Source organism: Quercus robur, chromosome 5 (assembly GCF_932294415.1).
Source record: "Quercus robur chromosome 5, dhQueRobu3.1, whole genome shotgun sequence".
In the NCBI taxonomy this organism is placed as follows: domain Eukaryota; kingdom Viridiplantae; phylum Streptophyta; class Magnoliopsida; order Fagales; family Fagaceae; genus Quercus; species Quercus robur.
Window position 1 is genome coordinate 42,297,962 of NC_065538.1, and position 26,177 is coordinate 42,324,138.

The window sequence follows — 26,177 nt, forward strand, 5'->3', positions numbered from 1 at the left end:
CCTTAAAGGAAAAAAAAAAAAAAAAAAAAAAAAAAAAAAAAAAAAAAAAAAAACCTCAAACCCTAGAACAAACTCTCGTATTTCCTAAAACCCTGAAAAGAAAACCACAAACCCTACAGATAACAGTATTACCTTAGGGACCCAAAGCCTTACTAGAAGGGACAACTATTCTACTACCTAAGAGAAGTTAGGAGTGCCTAGAATTTCTTAATGACTAGAGAAACTTGATGGATGTGATGTTGGTTCTTACATTTTGATAGTAATCAATTTGATTCCTACTGTCAACTCACTAGGGGTGGCTATATGCATCTTGGGGCCTACGGTGAAGATTTTAAAAAAAAAAAAAATAGTGATATTAACAAAAAAAAAAAATCAAGTTTTTTTTTTTTTTTTTGAATTTTTATGTTTTGTTGATTTGTTTTGTTTTGTTGAGAGCAAAATAGAAAGGGAGAGAGATTTGAGCTTCCGATCACAAAAAAAATTATATTATGTAATAGGTTATTATTGGTAGACAACAAAATAAATTCAGTTGTGGGTTCAAATTAGGACTAGTAAGTAACAATTGCTACCTATGATTTATTGTGAAAATGTTGTGAATATAACACTTTTCTTATAAAATAATAATAATAAAAAGTTACTGGACATTTAAAAATTGCCACATCAAAAAAAAAAATTAAATAAAACATTAATCTTCATTCCTCAATTTACAAGAAAAATGAAAAAAAAAATTTAAATCTTAATCTGCAATTTTACTTTACAATTTGCACAGAATGACTGCGAATCCAAATGAGCTTCCAGGGTCATACATGACTCAACCTAAAGTCATACTAGTAGATACTAGTCTAATTAACCCACGAAAATCAAGATTTTCTCTATATTTTTATTTTTGATTTTCTCTCTTAACCTCAAGTGTCTAAATACAATCCAAGATTCTAGTAATAACAAGTCATTCAAAAAGCTTATAAAAAAGCCTAGAATTTAGAGTAGAGGTCTGTTGCAATGTGCTAGACATGTATACTCTGATCAAAATGTACCTCGGTGCTGAACTTAAACATATCAAGATAATTAGTTAGAGGCATTTCCTGGTTTATTAAGTACCCATTGACCCCATTCAGTACATAATTTCCTGCACTCTCCGAATTTGAGGCACCCTTAACTTCTCCATAAGCGGCTCAAAGATCAATTTTTTTAGGGCTGAAAAGAAAACCTCAAAGCGTTTGCCGTGACCCCCATCAAGTTGACCTTAAGGTGAATCTGTTATCCCTCGCAGTAGGGATGTACTTGCAATTGTTTATCTTTAACTCTATTACTTGAGCATTATTATGATAAAAATCTCCTCAATAGTTTTTCCAGCTCTCCGTGAGGACACAAGACACACATGCAATGAAGCGAGAGTGCGAGGTTCCAATTTGGATGGAGGAGAGATGGTGTCGTGCTTTTGGAGGGACGGCAGAGATAGAGTGGAGTGGTGGTGGTGCATAAGCAATTTTCGAATTGGGAATTTAAGTTTTACAAGAATTTGAATTTGGGGAAGGCTAGCATGCACATAAGATAGGGAGAGAAGTGGAAAAAAATTGGCTTTCATTTTAATTGATTTTAAATAAGGGTGTTTCAGTCTTTTAAGTTTGTTCTATCTAAACAAAATGCATGTGTTTGTCATGTGTAGTAAGATTCATTAAACATAATAGCAAAAGTAACATCGGGGTGCAAAGTGTAATAAGTGTGACAGTTTAAGGTGTAAAATGTGTGTTTGAATAGTTTAAGCCCTTTAGGGTGCATAGCGTAATCTGATGCATAGCTTAGAGTAGTAAAGTGTAATCTCCCCAATAAAAGATAACTAGGAATGGCAACGGGTCAGGTCGGGTTGGGTTTCTTTATGCTTGAACCCGACCTGCGGGCCTGCCTCGAAACCCAAACTCGGCACATTTAATAAACGGGTTTTTTTTAGGACCCAAACCCACCCCGTTGGACCCCGCGAGCCCCATCCAGCCCATGCCACTTCAAGGCCCAATCCATGGCCTAAAAAAAAAAAAAAGAGTTTGCCAAAAGCCCTAAACCTCCAAAAACCTAGATTAGAAACCCAAACAAAAACCCCAAGATCATGTTCATCAATCTAGATCAAAAACCCCCAAAAAAATCCCAAGAGGCCAAGATCATGTTCATTAATCTAGATCAGAAACCCAAAAACAAAAACCCTAAGATCATGTTCTTCAATCGGACAGTAGCCACCAAAACCCCAAACACAAACACAAAAATTTTAGATTCATAATTTTCCCTTTCAAAATCACAAACATAAATCCTAACACAAACACAAATACATAAATCACCAAAAGACAAAAAACAAAAAAAAAAAAAAAATAGAGAGAGAGAGAGAACATATTATTGAGAAATAGGAATGGCAATGAACCCAAACCCTAATGAAGGCAAAGGTCCCAAACCTGAATGAACCCAAATAGGAATGAAAAAAAAAAAAAAAAAAAAAAAAAAAAAAAAAAAAAAAAAAAAAAAAAAAAAAAAAAAAAAAAAAAAAAAAAAAAGAGATGAACATATCATTGAAGGTGTTGGGAGAAGGGAGAGTGGGAGCGATTGGGGGGGGGGGGGGGGGTGGTAAGGCCGTGAGGTCCTGACTGTGGCTATGCGGGTCGGTGAGAGTGATGGCTTGAGGAGTTGAGGGGGGCAGCAGTGAGGCTGTGACCGTGAGAGTGATTGGAGATTGAGAGAGGGTGGGTGGCGACTCAAAGATGAGAATGAGAGAATGAGATAGGAAAGGATTAGGGTCTTGACTAAATAAGTTTATATATATAGAGTAGGTTTTTTGGTAATTTAGTTTAACGGGTCGGGTTTGAGTCCGGGTTTGGGGCAGGTATCATTAAAACCCGAACCCGACTTAAACCCGCTTTGGGTTTTATTTTAAAAACCCAAACCGACCCTACTATTTCGTGAGTCAGGTAAAACCCGACCCATTAGGGTCTGGTGGGGTACTCGCGGGTTGAGTAGAAATTGTCATCCCTAAATATAACTTACTCAATTTGAGGTGACTAACCTCCCAAACTTGAGAGGGAGAATAGACTTTTTTGGTTAATTTTCTACTTGAGTTCCATTCATTCTTTCACACAACATAAATAATGCTTATAATGAGATAATAACTATTCTAAAAAATAGTAACTATCTCCTATCAAATACAAATTTGAAACAATAACAACCTAATCTACTACTGCTAATTCATTATTCAAATTTAAACTTCATTAGTTGCTGCATAATTATCTTCCATGTGGCCTTGGGATATAACAGAAATCATGAACATATTCGATTCATATCTTTGCCCTAAATCTTTTGGAAGAAAAAAATTCACGTCTCCTGGTTCATTCACTGCTTGGCCCAACCACTAACAAAACTTTTGGATGCAGTTCAGCAAATTATGGGCTTCTTTCACTTTCTTAAGCAAAATTGGGGAATCCCAAAGCTGGCATTGTTTCAAATTAGGATGACATAGTATTATTCATCATGATATGTTGTGGAATGCACTACAGAATCATTAGAAAAAATGTTATTCCACGCTTGAAATTGTTACATTGTTCTCTATTTCTTATATGTATGGCCTGTACATGTGCTGGAGGGGTGTGGAAGCAACAATTTCATATCTGAATGAAGTAGAGGTTCTCTTATTTGAATCTATAAACTAAACTAGGGATGAATGACTAACCTACAGGATCAGTCATCAAATACAAATTAACAATTATTAACAAGTTGAGTTAAAAGCAATTATTGGTCAACAAAAGAAAATGAAGAATATTCAAGTATTTTTGTGTTGATGAACTGCTTTAAGTAGCTATTGCAAATCCTTCATCAGTGTCACCAAAAACGTGGTTCAAAATCATAGCTAATCGAACTCCACCCTGAGCAATTCGTTTCATAACGATTGGCATCCTTGAGTCGAAGTAATCATCTGAAAGCACACAAAATATGCAAATTAACTACCATGTCATCCTAATAATTTGAAACAAGGCTAGCTGTTAATCACTTTTTTATGCCCTAATTTGTTTTGTAATTTGATGATGGTCGAAATTGTAATATTCTTTTTTTTTATTTTATGCTTGAGAAATTGGAACAAATGGACAATCCTAAATACATAAATTTCAAACAAGAAGATTGAAATATACCCTCAATTTGCTAGATCTAGCATGCTGTAATTGGTAATGGATTGACAGGAATAATTTTCCATTTTAAACTGGCTTTGGTGTTTATGATGTGAGGGGGATTTGCATACCTGCTAGAGTTGTACCAGGGTCAACTCCTTTGTAACCCCATTTGCAAGCTATGTTTATGCTCTCTACAGCCCACCTGCATATAGACCACCATTAGGGAAAAAAGAAAGAGAGGGGAAAAAAATCGAAGTTGGAAAGTGATTTGTAAGAGCTAAGGGGTGTGTTTGTGTTATCCGTGTGTATTTGTGTTGTTTGTGTGTTTGCATTCCTACATGCATGTGTAAAGGATGTTTTATGTATGGACAAAGTTTAACAACAAAACTAGTTGTAGCATAAGACTACAACCTCACTCAATAAAATAAGCATTACTACGTATTTTTAAAATCTAATTATTGAATTGCATATTCTTTATGCTCTCAATACGCATGTCAAATTTTGTGTTAATCGAATATTATTTACTATATAATCTGTAAGTTTTTTTATGCATAATTTTAAACTACAAAAACTTGCAATTTAAACAAATTATTGATGACATTGTTATTGATTTTTAATTTTCTAGAAATTTTGCAAGTATGGAGAATATAAGAAGAATATGTAATCCAATAATAAATTTGTTAAAATTCACCTCTAATAAAAAAATATTGAGTAAAGTTGTAACCTAAGACTACAACCTCACTCAATAAAATAAACATTATTACATATTTTTAAATCTAACCGTTGAATTATATGTTCTTTACGTTCTTAATACACATGTCAAATTTTGTATCAATCGGATATTATTTACTATATGATCTATAAGATTATATTTTATATATAATTTTAAACTTCAAAAACTTACAATTTAAAAAATTTATTAATGACATAGTTATTGATCTTTAATTTTTTAGAAATTTTGTATGAAGCATTTGTTGAAAAATAAATTTGAATGTAGGGTATGAGAGAGAGAGAGAGAGAGAGAGAGAGAGAGAGAATCACTTGGTTACGCATGAAAGAATATCATCGCAATGTTCCCATGATGAAACATCAGAAGACCAGATTCCCTGTAACTATATAGTTAATAATCAAAAGCAACTAATTTCATTATTGGAAAAAATGAATCTTGTTTCTTAAATGGTAGTGAGGAAATTAATTAGTTGGTCTTACATCGGTGAAGTTTCCCTCTATGTCTTTTTGGAGGAGGTCCATGTCTTTTTCATAATAATCTGATAGAGCAGTTAGAACGATCTCCCTATCCCATACCTGTACGTAAAGTTAATAGAGAGTTATTTAAACTATGAAGAGTTTTCAAAAACTTAAAAAAGCCACATACATTATCACTTATTATGGAGATCCTATCTAGGCAGCTTACATGATGCAGATTAGATTTATGCCTAAACCAGCGTAGATTTATGGTGTTTCCTCCTTCATCGCTTGTAAATCCGACATGCATTGGCTGGAGAAATCAAGAAAAAAAAAATGATCTTTTTTGGACAAGTGATAATTTTATCAAAGTAAAAAGATGTTAAAATTCTCACATACTTGATGGATATCTCCCATGAAGTGTGACAAGAATAACAAGGCCTCAGTCATATTATCTGCAAATATATATATATATATATAAACACATGGAACTGCTAAACCAAAACAATCTTATATATAATTAATTAGGACAAACTATACAAAATTTTGTTTCATCGGATTTCCTTACATCTACGATCAGCACTTCCCTCTCTGTAGTGCACAAGCTGAGAGGTGAAATTTTGAACGGCACCTGCAACACACATGTCCTCCACTCCATGCGGATCATGACAGTCCCCTAACCCCATGCCATGTAAACATTTTTTTTTTTAATAAAAAAAAAAATTAATTGCAAATATACTTATATCACCAAAAAGAAGAAAATATTTGGCTTACTTTGATAATTGAAAGTGCACTCATCATCGGGTGTGTCAATGAAATGAAGTGGGCTTGTCCACCGATATTTATGCCAATGCCGGATTTGGTCAGGCCATGTACAAAGGGCCGACAGGTCGCCATTGACATTAAGGGGTAATAAGTTTTGAATAGCTTCTAATGCCTCAGATCCTAGAAGACCCTATTAATTAAGCAAACAAGTAGTAGCAATTTGTTAGTCATCATCATTATATTTGATTGATTGTGGTGTACAACTTATTGTTATTTACTTATTTTTAAAGACGATGAAGCCGCAATTATTCCTTGGAGATTTTACACATTTGATTGCATCTCTCTCTCTCTCTCTCTCGTATGTCTTTGTTCTTGTGTACTCACACACTCTAAAATGATTAATTGAATGAATTCTGGGACACACTATTCTCACAAACCTGATCATAGAAAAGCGTAGGAGCCAGCAAGGTTGCCCCAAATGGCCAAACCTACATTTAGGTGCTTTGTAACCCCTTTTAACACTTTTGGGCCTTTGATCTTTCTGAAACAAGGCCCTGCCCACACCAAGTCATTCTTAAAGTGTCTTGGCTTCATATTCCACCAATAATAAGACTAACTTTCAATTTTCCTAAAAAGCTAAAAAAAAAAAAAAAAAAAAAAAAAAAAAAAATCTTTTAATTTCATTAAACAGAAAATTTTTCTTTTTAATATAATTACTATTTATTACTATTATTATTTTCAGAGATTTGATAGGATTTGAATCTATAATGTTAGTTTCATGATGATTGTCTTTTACCATGAAATCAAGACATCAATGAATTCTTTTTTTTTTTTTTATAAGATTAATGAATTCTTTTAGTTGTATAGAATTTGATCTCGGGTTTTTTATTTGACAAAAACATACTTAATTAACTAAAATAACTAGTGTTGGATATATATTGGAAACAATTTACATTTTGTGATTATACAAATAAGAATAATATACAGACCTAATCATAAACAAGAACACAAAATTCAAAAGCAAGAATAATGACTAAATTAAGAAAACCATACAATAATGAAATAATTCACATACCAGATTTCTAAAGAATTAAAGATGCAAAACTAATTGATTCTTGTGTTTGACACAATCTCCTTAAGGTAGATATTGGCCCTCGCACATTCAGTGGGTCTTAGAGATTCATTAACATCTGCCTTCTAGAATAAAATTATTAACACCACATAGAAGAAGACATTTCAATCTTCATGCTCAACGAATTGAAATGTGTCTCTTCCTCTCTCTTTGACTTTATGCAAATGTATGTATAAATGTATTTTCTTTGGGAGAATTTCTTAGTCAAAGTAGTTTCATGAAAGAAGGATTATGAATACATACATTGGTGAACAGACACCCTATTCAGAATAAATTGTTGTGAATAGTCTTACTGACTCAAAAATTAAAATAAGAAAATATTATTATTTGGATAAGAGGGCCCAGTCCACATATGCCTAAAACCCAACCTAAAGTCAAACCACACATGCCTAAAACCCGACCTAAAGTCAAACCTATGAGCATATAAACTCATATATTATTCTGTTCATTTCCTTCTTTTTTGAAAGATTATTGGATATACTAACTAGCCATTGAACATGAGTCTTGAACTGTTCAATTGTTTATGTATACCAAGACAATATAATTCACACAACTCCTTTTTGAACATAGTTCGTTCTTATGGTTATGTTCATTTTGGTCCTGAACATATTCTAATATTTTCATGACATGCTCTAGAGAATTCATCATTGGAACTCTCATAGAAGCAGCTCACTTCACACTTATTTAGGTGACTCTTATTTTCTTGTTATACTCCACTTGGATTTTTAAGATATAAGAATTATTGAAAGCAAAGCTTACCTTGATCATTGCTTGTACTTGTAGGCATCACTATTTCATCATAGGAGATGTTATCTTAATAGTGATAAAACTAGTCTCCATGATTCAGTGGTCCCTTTAAACCTTGATCTTGGGATCTCCAATCAACTAGGTTGGGTTGTCATCTTGGAAACATTGAGGTTATAGGCTTTAATCCCACCCCCCTCAATAAGCACACAATTTACTTGCTTTCCACTAAAACAATTGATTATAGATTGGTTTTATAATCTGAAAAATATTTCCATTTGAGAGCATGTACTATGTCTATGATGAATATGTCGAGACTTACCATAACTCCATGCCCTACCAATATATATGAACAAGCACGAGTATCCAGCAATGCATGTTTGTTTAGATTAATGAGACTTGCCAATTATATATGCTCTTCGCATAATGACATGGCCTCTTGTGATATCATTGACACACCAATCGCATTAATTTTAACCCATTTGACATCATTAAATTGTCAAATTTCTCATGTCATTGCATTAGAGTTTGCTTTAATCCATATAAGGATTTAACAAGCCTAAACACTTTGTTTCCTTATCTAGGAACCATAAACTCCTCAAGAAATCTCATACATTCCTTTTGTTTGTAGCCTCTACAACAAATTTCACCTTATACTAGTCAATATTTTCATCAACTCTCAAATTCCCAGGTGGTAGATCAACCAATTACCATGCATGGTATTCTAAGATGGGTTTAATGCATTTTTTACACTCTTTTCCCAACGAGGCACCTCATGTGTGAATATTGCTTCTTTGAAGCCTTGAGGTTCATCTTCTAAAATATAAATTAGAAAATATGAACCATACGAATAGGACATTTTTCTTTTTACTACGCTTAAGTTCAACCTCTCTTCAATCAACTCTTGATTATGAGAGGTACTAAACATAAACTCAAACTTTCTTTTAAGAAAGAATAACACTTGAAATATATTCTAAGGAGTTGTTTGAATAAGCTGTTTCAGAAGGTCCGTTTTTAAAACGTGCGTTTTGAAAACTCCATTTTAAAAACCACAAACGTGTGTTTTCAAACCACCACTTCTGAAGCACACCAATCTGAAGCACGTCATCCTCCACAGCTCTTGCCGCCGATGGTTGGTTGAGTTTGGTCATTGATTAATCTGTTGGGTTGGGGTTTTGTTGAAGATTTTGAGTTCTCTCTCTCTCTCTCTCTCTCTCTCTCTCTCTCTCTCTCTCTCTCTTGTTGAGGTTTTTGGATTTGGAATTTGTTGGAGGATCCGGTGATTGTGGTTCTAGTTTGTGGCAGTGGTTGTAGTGGTGGTTGTTGTTGTGGCGGTGGTTGTAGCGGTGGTTGTTGGTTCTTGGGTGGTGGCAACTGCCACTGGGCCGTGCATTTGTGTATTTGCTGGGTTTTAAGTAAATATATTATTTAAGGTGTTGTGTATATTACTTTAATGTTTAGAATCAAAGAATAGAAGATGCGATAAATGGTGAATTGTAAAATGGTATGTTAAAATAATAAAGTAAGCTTTTTGTGTGTCAAATTTTGTGTGTCAAAATAACATTTTTTATAAGAGATATAATGGTAATGTTCTTATAGTATATAATTGATGGCTTGATCAAAAACCATTTTCTTTGAAATAACTTTTGAAAAGTACTCGTCAAAAAAAAAAATGGAAAGTATATTTTATTTAATTTTAAGAGTATCAAGAATCAATTTCTTCAACATAGGAATTTTCTCTTGTTCACCATTCATGATACCGTAAATAAATTATTATTAAAGTAAAATTTCAACGTTACCTGTGCAATCCGACATGTCATAATATGACCTTCTTTGCTCCAGCCCTGAGCTCCGGGCCCTATCATGAAAGCAAAACACAGCAACAAAACAAACCAGAATGGAGAGCATCTCCCCAAAACCTCAAACTTGGCCATTCTCTCAAAATACCAACAAATTTTTTTTATGACTAACAACACATAAAAAAGATGAAACAAGAGAATGAGTTATATATACAAGTTAATCATTGAGTACAAGTTTATAATTGCCACTACTTAAAGTACCCGCCCCAATCCCAATGGCTAGTCTGCCACAATTTAAAGCAAGGTCGGGGCATATTCTGGTATATAGAAGGGCATCATCGTTGAGAGAAGCTTAAAAGTGACAATTAATTAATTTGCATCATGGCTCATGATGTCGTCTCAACAACAACTACTATAATATTAGATGGCATTGGCCCACTCTAGTAGTCTATCATCATCAATTTTCAATTGAGAACTGAAGATACGGTTGAGTGTAGCAGCTAGTCTGACCCCACCTTGGGCTAGCCTCTTCTCCACAATTGGCAGCCTTGAAAGAAAATAATCATCTACAACACAAACAAGGAACTGTGAGACACAGACAGAAATGGTAATTACGCAATCAACTTCAGATGGATGGCTATGTACGGGAAGCAATGATGTGTAACCATAGCTTTTTTTATCATTTCACACCAACTTAATTTGGTGCTGGCCATGTGCAACAATTAATCCCGAAAATTTTTTTTTCAAAAATGATTAATTATTATATGTTCTTAGAGCACACGTTAGCGAAATCCTAAAAATAAAAGGGTTAACATCATTTCACATCAACTTAATTTGGTGCTAGCCATGTGCAACAATTAATCCCGAGAAAATTTTTTTCAAAAATGATTAATTATTGTATGTCCTTAGGACACAAGTTAGCAAAATCCTAAAAATAAAAGGGTTGGCCACCAGGCATTTCAATTGGATGCTTCCAATCTTCTTCCTCTTTTTTTTATTTTTATTTTATTTTTTTATGAAATAATCTTTTCTGTGATTAAAAGTCCAATAATAATATTAATAATAATAATAATAATAATAATGTAATTGTATGCTCTTTTCAAACAACCACATTCAATGTTGTTTGCCACTGGTATTAGGAGGGGGGGACTACCTGAACGTATATGTAAAAAATAGTCTAGCCTGTACACAAGGAATAGAGCCATATTCATTTTATTGAAGTTTTTCTCTTGCATTGATCTGGATACCTATGTATCTCTACAGCTTAGATTCTTTATTTTATTTTATTTTATTTTTATGCATGTTTATATATATCCTTTTTTTTACTTAAATAATTTCAACTTGCATAAATTATGTGGCTGTGGTTGTGATGGTAGTGAAAAGTGGTGTTGAGTAAAGGGCTGATAATGAATCAAAAAACCATGCCAAACCGCTCAATAAAATTTTGGTGTACATCATTGGGCAAAAAAATTAAGGACTATTCTACCAAACAATAATTATAACACACAGAGACACAGAGGAAATGAAAGCAAGGTGAAGACTGAAGAGAGAAGCTAAAATTAGGGTTCCATACTTCCATTTCTTTCATAAATTAAAACAATTAATCCTCACATAACTTTCGGGGACTATAATTTTGGCAACGATTTTTTCAGTGGGGTTAATACCAGGCAAGATATATACAGTTTATTGCTAGCTTAATTATGTCCCATAAAACTAAAAAGTCCAACTTTTAATTATTTTATATACCAAAAGTCAAAAGAGACGAACTGTAAAAGATCAATTGAAAAGAGAAAATACCTCCCAGAGTGCTTCCTGGCGTGGCATTCTTGTATGCAAACTTGCACGCCAAACTAATGCTTTCAGAAGCATACCTGAAAAAATTAAAAGCAACCTGGTCCTGATCAAGTGTATTAATTCCTTAGAAGACAAAACTAAATTTAATTTCTTTTCTTCTATCTGAAGTGAAAAAAAAAACTATACAAGCGTTGTCAATCAAATTCGATTTTACATATATATTATTTATTATTATTTAAGAAAAAAAATTTAAACAAAGCAAGCCACATCATCCCTTAGTTTTGAAACCATAGCTTATTTATTTCAATTCATCTCATGTTGAGTTATTCATATTGATATTGTCCTTTTTACTGGTATCCCACCCCGCCCTTTTTCTTACTATTAATGGAAAATATTAGAACCTGGTATACTATTCCATTCATTGATTTACCACAACCAAATATAGATTTATTTCATTTCCCTTCTTCTCCCGCATTGTGTACTATATATATATATATATATATATATATATAATTTTTTTTTTTCCTCTTCACAGGAATCCAACCAAATGGTGAATGAGTAAATTACTAGGCACAGGTAACATTTATTTGTGAATAAGGCTCTATGAGGGAAGTAGCAGTTCCGCATCATTGGTATTTATGTTACTCCAGTATATTATCTGTGAATGTGCTTATAAATCCTGTACGTTATTAAAGATCTCAAAGCCATTATCACAAACAGAACTACAAAAATACAAAGAATCCAAGGAACAGGAAAGGAGTATGGGCATTTACTTACGGGTTCGGACAAACTGTGTCGTTATGTAAGCAGTTTTCCCATGATGATAGCTCATCAGACCAACCATTCTATAGACAAGAAAGGAATTAAAAAGGAAAAAAAGAAAAAGCAAAAAAGAAGCATTGGTAAGTGTCACTCTGCTGCACAAGCATTCACAGAGCACACTCACGTTAAGGCTGTTAGCAGACACAAATCCATAACAAACAAAAATTATGATGAAAAAGAAATGATATTAAAATATCAACATATAGTTTTTATTTTCTGACTGCCTTTCTAAATTACATTACATGAAATAACCTAATAAATCTGTCTTTTGGGTATCCTGCATTTATGCTTTCTTTTTTGGTGAGACAGCAGTTCTTGTTACTGATAAATCTTGAATGTATGTGACATTGAATGTTTTATTTAGCATTGGTTTTGGAATAGTATAGTGCTCATGCTTACTGCATATAATGCACAAGAATTAATTCAACAAAGAGATTCAAAGTACAGGCTAAGAGTTTTAGGCGATTGTGCTAGCAAAGATGTCCATGCATGTATTGCCTGAAGGAAACCGTCTTCACATCAGGTGGTCTAACTTTGGAGTCAATTGTGCCAACTGATGTATTTAACTGTTGCTGATGTAGACAAATCTATGTTTAGTTGTGGTGTGTTTAAGGTTAGGAAAAATGAAGAATTAGAGAGAAGTTAGGGCTGTTTAGGGGCTGTGTGAACAGTACCCGTGAATAGTAACCTTAAAAAAAAATAAGAGAAAAAGAGAAAAAAAGAGAAGGAGAAAGAAACAAGGCCAATGTGCCTATTTCTCAAAACACTCAATTTTATTAATCAACTCATTCTCTTTTCTTTGAATAGATTGAGACTCTTACCGGTAGTTAGTATAGGATTCCTACTAGTATTAGGACTACTAATAAAACCTAATAAATACTAACCTGGACCCAAAGTAATTAAACCTAAGGTACTTAGAATAACTTAGAAGATTCTAGACTCAACTAAATTACCAAAATATCCTTAATTCGAAGGAATTGAAGAAATTACAGATTTGCCCCTCAATATAATGTCTTTCACTTCAATTGGACTTCACACAAGGACCCAATAAAATAATTCTTGTACAAGTAAATTTGCAAAGTAATAGCATATTAATCTTCCATGACTCCATCATACTCCTCCGGTTGGAAGAAACTTGACCTCAGGTTTAAAGTGTTTTAAGTATAAGAACCTTCAAACTTCAAACTTGCACCAACTCTTCAATCACCTTTGGAAGCATCAAGAATGAAAAATCTTTATTTCCCCTTGTATCATTAAATTCGTTTGGAATGATTAAATCAACAACCAAAGGATTATTCAACTTGAAATCCTTCTTGAATTGATCTCTGGTAGTAACATCAACATCTTCCTTCATCTTGATTTTTCCATGATCAATTTTATGCTCGCCTTGCTCCTTTGTGATCTCCATTGCAAGAACACCATTATCTTCCTTGGTATCAACTTTCCCATGATCAAACTTATTCTCATCTTGCTCCAGCTCTCCAACTCCCTTTAGTGGCACTATAGCTCTTTGTTTTGGAGTTTCAGTAGCATCCTTAGGCTTGACCTTTTGTTTTTTCCTTAGCTGTTCTAGTTGTTTTGCACTCATAGACTTTAACACAATTTGTGCATTATTGAACATAAATTTATATGTATTGTCCTTTTCAATATGATACACCAAAAGCCAAGGGCATGCTAATAAAATATGAGTCACTGTCATAGGAAAAACATCACACCATATAGAATCATTATATTGCCCAAGAAAAATAGAAACCAAGCATCGTTTCATTACCAGAATAAATGTGCTATTTATCCATGCTACCTTGTATGGTTTTGGATGTGGTTCTATTGGTAGCTTCAACCTCTCAACAGTAGCTTCAAAAACAACATAATCTCACAGCCACCATCAATAATAAGCATTCGACTTTTAGTTTCACAAAGCACCATGGTCCTAAATATTGAAGTACACTTCCAATCCTCCTCTTGCTTGGGTATAACTTGAATACGCCTAAAAATTGAGAGAAGAGATCCATCTTCCTCATCTTCCTTGAGATCACCATCTTTGCACATCAACATGATCCTAGATGATAAGTTTTGTCAAGCGCTTGAAGAAGATTTTGGCAAAAGACTTGTGATAGGATTTTGCTCCAATACCAATTTGATGTAGGACAAATTAGGGAGTTCTCTACATTTAGTTGCGGTGGGTTTAAGGTTAGGAAAGAAGAAGAATTAGAGAGAAGTTAGGGCTGTTATGGGTTGTGTGAACCGTACTCGTAAACAGTAACCTTAGAAAAAAAGAAAAGAAAGAAACAACAAAGGCCAACGTGCCTATTGCTCAAAACACTCAATTTTATTAATCGACCTCATTCTCTTTTCTAGAAAATATCTGATAATAGATGACCATCATAGGCAACCAAAAGAGTCAAATGGATGACATAAGTTGGCACCAAGTACGCAATGAACATCCAAGTGGTTTTGCTTGTTCTGCTTAGAGAAATTTTAGACTGCATGTGTTATCAAACTCTTTCTTTGTGATCATCTGTATTAGAGAACTGAAACTATGGGTGGTTCCATTTTCTTTTTTCTCGAATCCAAATCGTTTGAATTTTCTGTGGAAGAGGGTGGTACTTTCTTCTTGTTACGCATTTTTGAAAGATATAAGGATTCTCTCCGATCGGTTTTCATGGGAAAAGAGAGTGCTTTACGGTTGCTTACGTATATTGAGGATCACTTGTCAAATACCCGTCCTGATAACTTTGCTAGAACCTTCAGGGATGGTAATAAGGTTTTGATTTTGCAAATGGGATTCAATGCACATGGAAGCTTTCTTATGATCTCTGAGCTTCTTCATGGTCGTCGGAAGGGCCTCATCATTGTACCAGAAGGAAAGCTGGGTAGTGGGTGGAGAGGTTTTGGCTTTCATCTTCGCAAGGCCATTGCTCCCGTCTCTCCTGGCGTCAAATTGCCATCTCATTCTGCCCTGTTTCCGTCAATGCAAAAGTTTAGAAATCATAAGTCCTTTCTGGCAGCAGCGGTGGAAGGTGATTGGAAATCCTATGGTGGTAGTAGAACAGGAAAGCTTGCAATGCCCAATATTCAAAATTCTATCAAATCAAATCTAGCTCCCAAGTCTAGATTGAGCAGTCAGAAGTCTCAGAGCTTGGATTTGCGCGATAGGGGTGCTGGGCAGGTAAGCACGGTTCCTGAGGCTGAAGTCACGCTTGAACTTCAGGATGACGCTCTTAAAATTGCTGACTCTCCTTTCTCGCTAGAAGTTTCTTTACATTTGGTACGTGGGCTGAATGGCAAGTGGGACATTAAGTGTTCAAACATTAAGGAAGTGGGCTGTTCTGGTGTTGGGCCCTTGAAAGATGTCTTTAAGCCCAATGCTCTTGCTGAAGCCCCCCCACTTAACCCACCTCATGTTCCCAAACTTAAGCCCAAGCCTTCGTTGGTCTGGCAGCCCAAAAGAACAGCTTGTAAAGAACTGAGTCACCTGACCACCACGAGTTGCCCGTCGCGAGAGACCCATTCTCCAGGTTTGTTAAGTCCAGGCGCGAGACCCTTCCAGTCTTCGTCGTGCCCTTCGACTTTGCCTCTAAGGTCGTCGGTGGTCTCCGATGTCGCCGCTGCCCATTCTCTCATAACCGACAAGTCCGTCGAAGCCAGGTTTGAGTCATCGGCGACGACGAACTCGAATCTAGTTTCCGATGTAGCCGAGTCTGAGCTTCTCGGCTCCGACGAGTCCGAGGAGGCCAGGAATGGGTCGGCTTGCTCCACAGTTCACGATGAGAGCTTAGTGCTTGACCCCCGACTGTTTCTCCAAGAGCATTCCGGCAATTTTGACAAGAAATGGGGAAACTCGGAGCAGTGGGTTCTTGAATTACGCGATGGGAGGAGGGTTGCGGTTCCGGTGCAGATTGCTTTGCCTCCTTGTGAAGCTACAGAGGTTTTGGAAAAGCAACAACAGCTTGTTACGTTGGAATTTTCTGAAGTCACGAACATGTCATTGGCTCTTTTCGAAGAAGATGATGTATTGGTGGAGGATTGGGCTTCGGATTCCTTCTCGGAGGAAGCTAATCAGCCCCTAGTTGTTGATCCAATTGCTTTTTCTCTACCCTTGGCCAAGGAGAAGCAGTCTCTTGTAGATGAGGATAGTGTTGTGGGTGTGGACACTTCAAGGAGTCAGGAACCTTACTCCGATTGGTTTCAAAAGAGATTCAATAACTTTGATAGCTTCCTTGGCACGTCACTTGTGGGTTTAGAAGATCAAGCAACAGAATTTTTATTGGCTGTTGAAGCTGAATTATATCGGAGGGCTGAGGTGAACAAGAAATCGTGTGGTTCAAAAGGTTCGGGGGTGAAAGGTTTAAGAGAGTTGAAAGGGTTGTTTAGTTCCATTAATTATGGCTCTTCATTTGCTAGGCGATGTGGTATTAATAGGAATCGGGTTCTTTCCATTGCTCAATGAATTTAAAGCTTATTTCCTGGAATGTCAGAGGTCTGAATGAAGTTGACAAGAGGCTTCAGATTCGTAACTTGTTGTGATCCTGGAAGGCTGATATTGTGTGTTTGCAAGAGACCAAACTAGAGTGGATTACTAGAGGTACTGTTCAGTATTTGGAGTTGTCCTTATGTCAATTGGTTGTACCTGGGCTCTGAAGGTTCTTCTGGAGGAATTTTATTGATGTGGGATAGCCGGGTTGTGGAAAAGGTGGAGGAAGCGGTGGGGCATTTTTCAGTTTCTTGCAAGTTTAAAAATGTAGGCGACCAATTTGAGTGGGCTTTCACAGGTGTATATGGGCCTAATTTGAACAATAGGCGTAGGTTGATGTGGGAGGAACTAACCGGGCTGATCAGTTGGTGGGTTTGCCTTGGTGCCTTGGAGGGGACTTTAATATTATCCGCTTCCCTTCTGAGCGTTTGGGGGCTGCCAGCTTCTCCAGGGCTATGTTTGGATTTTCTGACTTTGTTTCTTTGCATGGGTTGTTGGATATTCATATGGAAGGGGGCCTTTATACCTGGTCTAATACTTCCTCAGCTTCTAGGCTAGACCGGTTCCTTTTCTCCCCTCTTTTGGCTGATCACTTCTCACAGTTCACCCAAAAAAGGATGCCTAGAGTTCTTTCTGACCATTTTCCTATTTCGTTGGAGGGTGGGTGTCAGCGAAGAGGCAGAATTCCCTTCCGTTTTGAAAATATGTGGTTAAGGGTGGATAACTTTGTAGACAAAGTGAAGGAGTGGTGGGCTTCCTATTTGTTCCATGGTACCCCTAGTTTTATTCTTGCTAAGAAGTTGGCTGCATTGAAGTCGGACTTAAAAAAGTGGAATGAAACTGAGTTTGGCAATGTCACTTTTAAGAAACAGGCCCTTTGGAGTAAGTTGATTGATTTGGATGCTAAAGAGGAGATTCATAGTCTATCTGCTGAGGAGAAGTTAGCTCAAACTAATCTTCGTTCAGATATTAAAAAGTTGACTCTTATGGAAGAGACAAGTTGGAGACAAAAGCCCAGGGTGTTGCATTTGAAAGAAGGGGATGCCAACACCAAATTCTTTCATAGAATGGCTAATTCCAACAGGAAAAATAATGCCATCGAAAGCCTTATGGTTAATGGTACTTTGTCGTCGGATTAGGGTATAATTGCAGACTACATTTCTCATTTCTTCATGAATTTGTACTCTGAGCAGCAGGTTGAGCGGACGTTTTTGGATTCGTTGGTTTTTCCAATGATATCTAGGGAGAATGCGGATTGGTTAGAGAGGCCTTTTGAAGAGGCAGAAATCTTTGATGTTATTCAAAGTTTTCATGGTGATAAATCCCCTGGTCCTGATGGCTTCCCTATGGCTTTTTTCCAAGCTTGCTGGGGGATTGTTAAGCCAGATCTCATGGCTGTTTTTCATCATTTTTTTGCCAATGGTTAGTTTGAGAAAAGCTTAAACACAACTTTTGTTACTCTTATTCCTAAAAAACATGCAGCTAATGAGATTGGAGATTTTCGGCCCATTCCCTTGGTTGGGGGGGTTTACAAAATTATTGCTAAAGTTTTGGCTAATCATCTCCGCTTGGTGATGGGGGATATAATCTCAGCATCTCAGAATGCTTTTGTGAGGGGCAAACAAATCCTTGACCCTGTTCTTATTGCTAATGAATGCCTTGACAGTAGATTGAAGTCTGGGTTGCCGGGGCTGATTTGTAAGCTGGATGTTGAGAAGGCTTTTGACCATGTAAACTGGAATTTTCTGCTACAGATGTTAGAAAGAAGTGGATTCTCTACCAAATGGAGACAATGGATTCGCTTTTGTCTTTCTACTGTCCGCTTCTCCATCTTGATCAATGGCTCTCCTTGTGGTTTTTTTGGTAGCACCAGAGGCTTGAGGCAAGGTGATCCGTTGTCTCCTTTGTTGTTTGTTTTGGTGATGGAAGCTCTTGGTCGAATGTTGGACAAAGCAGTTCTTGAAGGTCGCATGTCGGGCTTTAGTGTAGGTAACTTGGAGGGAAGATCCATGGCGGTGTCTCATCTCCTCTTTGCAGATGACACGCTTATTTTCTGTAAGGCTGATTTAGATCAGATTTTGATCCTTCGCATGATTCTTATTTGGTTTGAGGCGGTGTCTGGCCTTAAGATCAACCTGGGCAAGTCAGAATTGGTTCCGGTTGGGGTAGTCAATGATTTTGACCTTTTCTTGGTTGTTCTTGGCTGCAAGCAAGGCTCTCTCCCTATGAAATATCTAGGTCTTCCTTTGGGAGCTAAATTCAAGGATAAGTCTATATGGAATCCTATTCTAGAGAAAATGGAGAGGAGATTGGCGGGTTGGAAACGTTTATACTTATCCAAGGGAGGTAGAGTCACCCTTATCAAAAGCACCCTATCTAATCTACCCACTTATTTTCTTTCTTTATTTCCTATTCCTACTAGTGTGGCTAACCGAATTGAGAAGCTCCAGCGGAATTTCTTGTGGGGCAGTCTTGGAGATGATCCTAAAATCCATTTGGTTAAATGGGCTACTGTTTGTTCTCCTATTTCTTCGGGTGGCTTAGGGATAAGGAAGATTAGACTTTTCAATGAAGCTTTACTTGGAAAGTGGCTTTGGAGATTTGGGGTTGAGGAAGATGCCCTTTGGAGGCAAGTGATAGAGACAAAGTATGGTTGTATGTGGGGGGGCTGGTTTTCCAGAGCTGTGATTGGCCCTTATGGTGTTGGTTTATGGAAAAATGTCAGTCAGGGATGGCCTTCTTTCTCTCACCATATTCTGTATGATATTGGTGATGGATCTAGAGTGAAGTTTTGGCAAGACCGGTGGTGTGGAGAGACTTCTCTTGCTGTTAGATTTCCAGACTTGTTCAGATTTTGTAGGAATAAGGATGCCAGTGTGGCTGAGCTTATGATGTCCGCTCATGGTGTCCTCTTTTGGGATGTGAGATTCATTAGGAGTGTGCATGCTCGGGATCTAGAGTCTATGTCCGACTTCATGGCATCTATTTATGGTTCGCATATAAGGGGGCGAGGTGAGGATAAAATGTGTTGGATTCCTAACAAAGTTAAGGGTTTCTTGGTTAGTGGTTATTATAGAATTTTAGCTTGCACCGCTTCCATTGGGTTTCCTTGGAAAAGTATTTGGAAGCAAAAGATTCCCTCTAGAGTAGCTTTCTTTGTTTGGACTGCTGCTTTAGGGAAATGCTTGACGATTGATAATTTACGTAAAAGGAAGGTGTGGATTCTAGATTGGTGCTACATGTGTAAGAGAAATGGTGAATCGGTTGACCATCTATTTCTTCATTGTCCTTTTACTTCAGATCTATGGTCTATGGTTTTGGGCCTTTTTGGAGTTTCTTGGGTTATGCCGCACTCTGTTCTGGGGCTGTTATGGTGTTGGCAAGGCAACTTTGGTCGTCATCGAAATGGTTATATTTGGTCCATCATTCCTCATTGCTTATTGTGGTGTCTTTGGAGGGAGAGGAATAGTAGATGTTTTGAAGATACTGAGAAATCTATTCCTGACCTCAAGCTTCTCTTTTTTAGAACTTTAAGGGATTGGTTGTTTGCTTTGCAAGATAAATCTTTCCCCTCTTTATTGATTTCCTAGACTCTTGTAATTTTTGTATTTGATTTCTTTTCCCTTGTACACTCCCTATGCACTAGGGTGTGCCCTTTTTTATCAATATATCTTTTACTTATCAAAAAAAAAAAAAAAAAAACTCATTCTCTTTTCTTTGAATACACAATATATATATAAAGACTTTTACTTATACTAGTACCATAGGATTCCTACTAGTATTAGAACTACTAATAAAACCTAATAAATACTAGGACCCAAAGTAATTAAACCTAAGATACTTAGAATACCTTAGAAGATTCTAGACTCAACCAAATTACCAAATTACCCTTAATTTGCAGAAATTACAGATTTGACCCTCAATATATCGTCTTTCACTTCAATTGGACTTCACATGAGGACCCAATAAAATAATTCTTGAATAGGCGAATTTGCAAAGTAATAGCATATTAATCTTCCATTACTCCATCAGTTGCATTCAAAATTGCATGTAGAAAGGAAAAGGAAAAGCATACTGTAATGTTCCTTTGAATGGCTTTAATCATGATTTCAAGATCTGAATAATAGAATGTCTTTAGAGCAGAATCAATGATCATGTCATCCCATACCTGGAACAAAACCAATTTTATTGAATAATATTATTGACTAGAATAATCGAGAGAAAAGAAAAGTGCATGCATGCACAGACATTATCCAGGTTGCAACATTTATTCAGTTTGCTATCTGTTGTATGCAAACTGCTATCCTTAGAGCATAAAATTCTAACCTATGCATATTAGTCAAATTTTATGCATATTTCTTTGTCCAATACATTGTCAATGGTTATCAAGTAAAAGCAGAAAAAGATGTAAAATGTTACACAATTGGAGGACTACTAAGACTTACGTGGTGGAGATTTGATTTCCGACGGAACCATCGCACTACTATTGTGTTCCCGCCTTCATCTCCAGTGAAACCAACATGTAGGGGCTTCCATCAGAAAGCAGGAAGTTAGATGACATGAGAACATATTATATTCCTCAGCACAAAATCTTTACAGAAAATTTAGCTTTAAGGACAGAGTAAAAAGGGAGAAAAAGACTGAGAAAAACTAGCAGTTAAATCCAGTGGCTGCTCACTATGGTAGATGCGCACAATTTGTTGTGATATCATATTCTGCAGCCATTCTTCACATAATATACACTGTTCTTAATCATGATTATCATAGAAACACCATTACATTGACATTGATTGTATCAGATAGACTAATGGTAATATACAAGCAAGACAAAAAAATAAATAAATAATAATAAAAAATAAAAAATAAATAAAAATTTACTGAATTTTTTAAGAACTTACGCTAAATTTAAACTAGGGTTAACACAGTAAGCTAAGGACCATATGTCACGAAATGAAAGTCACTTGTTTGAGACTTCCCCCTGCTCCACCCCCTGAAGCTAAACCCACCTTATCAAAAAAAAACAAACAAACAAACAAACAAACATAACATAACAATGGTACTTTAGGCTAAAATAATTGTTGCCACTCTAAATACCACTCAGATGGTTTTCACAAATATGACTATTGTTTGTTCCATTTTACACACAAATCTCGTAAACCTCTGAGACACACCATCTGAATGGTGATTTCCATTAAAACATTTAGAACATTCTTCTGATAAAATTCCCTTTCTGATTGAGATATCCAGTCAGCTAGAAGTGGCCATATATGAAATTCCACTGTAAGCTGTAGTAAATTATTTGTAAATGAAAAAAAAAAATATGTATATATATATATATATATAGAGAGAGAGAGAGAGAGAGAGAGAGAGATTGACAAGCACAGAACGTGAGAAAATAAATTTATACTGTTCATTACAGATTCAATTAGTTTGCTGGCATAGTTTGTATCTTCAAACTGCTTTTAAGTTTTTGAGCTGCCAGTAGAAAGAACAAACCTGATGGAGATCTCCCATGAAATGTGATAAGAACATAAGTGCCTCCGTTAAATTGTCTGTGATTGACAAAAGGAAGAGAATTGAAGTTCTTGGAACTATCATTTTATATCATGTGCAACAATTGATTCTAGTGACATAGATATAGAGTGTTTACAATGCAATTTTAAATTGGTATTCTGGTAAGCTGATGTGAGTTGCATTGTGTAGTTGTAAATTGCTCCAGTTACACATCTATCTTTATGTCCAGCAGAGTCATGACAGTCTCCTACATAAAAATCATAGAGCAATTTCATTTGGAATTTATGTTAAAGAAAATAATCATGACAGTGCAAAAGTAGATTAGAATATATAGCACAGAAGGATATGTTGTCCCTTATTTTCTCTGGTGACATGATATACTTCAATAACCATCATATGTACAAAAACATCAAGGAACTTCTGCTCATAATTTACTTTTCTGTGGCAACATACAAAGCCTAAGTGGCTTGAGAGCTGATACTGGAATGACTTCGTGCTTCAAATTGCAGAAATATCTGTAGATTTCATAAGATTTTTTTTTAAACACCCCCCCACATGATCCTATCAGTTTTGTGCATAAATACAAACAACATATTGAACATATGGAGAATAGACCATAAAAGTAATATAGCCTATGATATTGAGACGGTCTAACATATGCCTCCATAATGTAAAGCTTAAGCTGATATAATCTAGAATAGCCTGAACATAACAACATAGAAAACAGCATCTTTGAACCACAAAAGGTAAGCAAACTTACTGCAGTACTCATAATTACACTTAAAATCTGGTGTATCAATATAATGTAAAGCACTACTCCATCGCTGACGAAAGCGAATCTCATCGGGCCAGGAGCAAACAGCCGCAAGATTACCTCCAGCAGACTCTGGAAGCAATTCTTTCACAGCAGCTACAGCGTCTTCAGTTAGATATCCCTGAAACACCACAAATCAAGTGCACCCCTCATCAAATTTCTACTCTACAAAAATTATAGCTAGGGCAGACCCACAAACAATGCAAATACGTTGATGAGATGGTGAAATATATATATTATGCGGGTTTGATCGTTTGCTTCCTAAGGCTAATTACAACCTCATCTTCACAAATTTCTTCTTTCTCTGGTTTTTCACATAAACATGTTAATGCCAAAATCATCTAAAATTAAAAATAAACAGTCTATGCATATATACTTACCTCAGCTATTTTACAAATTGCATAGTGGCCTTCCTTTCCCCAACCCAGAATTCCTGGCATCAATAATAGAAAACCCAGTGACCTCATAACCCACACTAGCTCAGACCCGCCCATATCTACCAACAATAACAATAGCAACTAAACAACAACAACAAATAAACAAAAGATTTAGTACGTGTATATCTATATATATATATATATATATATATATATATATATATAATGAGGCAAAGAAATCGCATACAGCTCGCCAATTGAAGATAATGGATATTTGGATCATAAAATTACCGAAATGTATCGTATTCTTATGAGTGCTTAAGTTCCCAAAACTTTGCTTTTCATTCCTAAGATTCTCAAAAAAAAAAAAAAAAAAAAAAAAAAAAAAAAAAGTATGTTTTCCATCCCTATTTTATTAAAAAGAATTTTTTTTTCCCCCCTTTCTAAGCTATTAAAAATGCTTGACTTTATATACTTAAACTTTATCATGTAATGCCTACAAAACCTTTAAACTACACTACTAAAAAAAAAAAAAAAAACTCCAAAACATCTAAAATAATCAAAATAACCTCCAAAACTTCTGTTAGAATTATGGTTAAAGTAATTAAATTCATTATTTCTTAATAATTTAAACTTTTGAGACTATCGTTAATTTAACATAATATTAGAACAGGAGATCCTAGTTCAATTCCTGTTTTTACTATACCTCCTATTTAAAATGTTAAATTCTCACTTGTTAGGTCCCCACTTATTAAGAGGAAGTTTAAACCCATAAGTGAGGAGTGTTGAAATTATGGTTAAATGATTAAATTCATTATTTCTTAATAACTTAAACTTTTAGGACAATAAGTAATTTAACAACCTGTAATGGGTAAAATATCTCAAAAACTTCTAAAATGACAAAAACTACCCATGAAACCTTAAAATATCCAAGATACCCCTCAAAGCCTCTAAAATAATCAAAATACCCTTGAAACATCTAAAACGACCAAAATAATCAAAATACTCCCAAAACTTCTAAAATGGCCAAAATACCCTAAAACCTCTAAAGTAACCCAAAATACTCCCAAACCTCAAAAATGGGCAAAAGAACCCCAAAAATACTCACGAAACCTCTAAAATACCAAAATAACCCCTTAAACCTCTAAAATGGGCAAAAAACCACAAAACAACTAAAAATACCCTCAAAACCTCCTAAATGACCAAAATATCCCTGAAACCAGAAAATAAACAAAAATACCAACAAAACCTTTAAAAATACCCAAAGTACCCCCAAAGCCTCTTAAATAACTCTTATCCCTTGTGTGGATTCCTTTGGGTGGCGAGTATCGGTTTCTATGTCTCTTGGATGTTGTTAATCTATATCCCATTGAGTGGTGAGCCAATTAAGTTCTATATCCTTAGTTAAATTCTTTTGAGTGGCGTTATCTGTATCCCTTTAGGTTTACTTTAGTGGTGAGCTTCTCTATCACTTTAGTTCTTGAGTATTTTTACTATCCCATCTAACCAGAAAATATAAAATTTGCTCATCCAGCCTTCCCTTATTTATCATATCGATTAAGTTTGGGTTACCCCATACGAATCCGGTATTAATTGGTATCAGAGCTTTGGTTCAATGGCTTGACATCATTGACGTGGGAATAATGGCGAGATACCTGAGAGAGATCATCATGATTTTGAAATGGATGATTTAAGGAGACAACTTCAACAACTCCAAGAGCGTTTGGAGTTTTACGAGAATGAAGGGTGAGGTCTTAGACATCATAATTTAGAATTCGAAGTTGTTAGTGACGATGAAGAGGAGAATCCATTTCACTATGCTCCTAGTCATTCCTCCGATGGGAGCACTCCACCCCATCCTCATCATCACAGAAACTTACTACGAGGTTATGATATAAAGGTGGATATTCCAAAATTTGAAGGGAAAATACAACCTGATGATTTCATTAATTGGCTAACTACTATTGAGCGAATCTTTGATTTCAAAGATGTTCCAGAAAATCACAAAGTCAAGATTGTTGCTATGAAGCTGAGGAAACATGCTATAATCTAGTGGGAGCATCTCATGAGGCAACGACAACAGGATGGAAGAGATTGTATTGTGACTTGGGAAAAGATGAAAAGAGAACTTAAGAAAAAAAAATTACTTGTCTGACTACTTCAAGCAAGATGCTTTTATGAGATTTTATAATTTCAAACAAAAAGAGCTTTTTGTGGAAAAGTATACATTAGAGTTTGATCATCTTATGATTCGATGTGACATTGTAAAACCAGAGGAGCAAATGATAGCCCGCTATCTTGGTGGGTTACGTGTTGAACTCAATGATGTGGTCCAACTACAACCCTGTTGAACTTACAATGATGTTTGCAAGCTTGCTATGAAAGTGGAGAAGCAACTAAAGGAAAGGCGTGACAGTAGCTTTCGATCTTATAATTAAGAGGGGGGTTTCTAATTGAGGGTGTGGTTCCATTTCAAAGGTCATTGCACTACTGAAGATAGCCACTGTCAAGCAACCACCAAAGAATTAATTTGCATCAGGTTCTAATCGTCCTAACACCTCTAGTACAGACCGTACATGTTTTAAATGTCAAGGCCTTGGACATATAACTTCTAATTG

General features: G+C 35.7%; 2 protein-coding genes and 1 pseudogene across 6 annotated transcripts; 1 reads left to right on the forward strand and 2 right to left on the reverse strand.

The window, feature by feature from the left end:
* LOC126725991 (DNA (cytosine-5)-methyltransferase DRM2-like) overlaps nucleotides 1–26,177 on the forward strand; it is a 46,774-nt pseudogene that overhangs the window by 14,322 nt on the left and 6,275 nt on the right.
* Nucleotides 3,521–9,907, reverse strand: LOC126725990 (endonuclease 1). Of its 2 annotated transcripts, none has more exons than XM_050431068.1 (9): nucleotides 9,765–9,907; nucleotides 6,099–6,279; nucleotides 5,893–6,000; nucleotides 5,724–5,779; nucleotides 5,554–5,637; nucleotides 5,349–5,444; nucleotides 5,181–5,245; nucleotides 4,268–4,341; nucleotides 3,521–3,946 (listed from the first exon to the last, which is right to left on the reverse strand). In XM_050431068.1, the coding sequence occupies exons 1-9, from the start codon at nucleotides 9,897–9,899 to the stop codon at nucleotides 3,822–3,824; spliced, it is 924 nt and encodes a 307-aa protein (XP_050287025.1). In that variant the 5' UTR covers nucleotides 9,900–9,907; the 3' UTR covers nucleotides 3,521–3,821. The 2 variants fall into 2 exon arrangements, with proteins under 2 accessions (XP_050287025.1, XP_050287023.1); XM_050431066.1 differs by having other exon boundaries at nucleotides 5,181–5,251.
* LOC126725988 (endonuclease 4-like) lies at nucleotides 9,952–23,954 on the reverse strand. 4 transcript variants are annotated; one of them, XM_050431063.1, is made up of 10 exons: nucleotides 23,851–23,954; nucleotides 23,563–23,678; nucleotides 23,129–23,303; nucleotides 22,505–22,615; nucleotides 22,351–22,406; nucleotides 21,300–21,383; nucleotides 20,930–21,022; nucleotides 12,336–12,403; nucleotides 11,562–11,635; nucleotides 9,952–10,330 (listed from the first exon to the last, which is right to left on the reverse strand). In XM_050431063.1, exons 2-10 carry the CDS (start codon nucleotides 23,674–23,676, stop codon nucleotides 10,185–10,187), a joined length of 921 nt encoding a protein of 306 aa, XP_050287020.1. In that variant the 5' UTR covers nucleotides 23,677–23,678; nucleotides 23,851–23,954; the 3' UTR covers nucleotides 9,952–10,184. The 4 variants fall into 4 exon arrangements, with proteins under 4 accessions (XP_050287020.1, XP_050287022.1, XP_050287019.1 ...); XM_050431065.1 differs by having other exon boundaries at nucleotides 23,243–23,303; nucleotides 23,563–23,700; nucleotides 23,807–23,857; XM_050431062.1 differs by having other exon boundaries at nucleotides 23,563–23,700; nucleotides 23,807–23,857.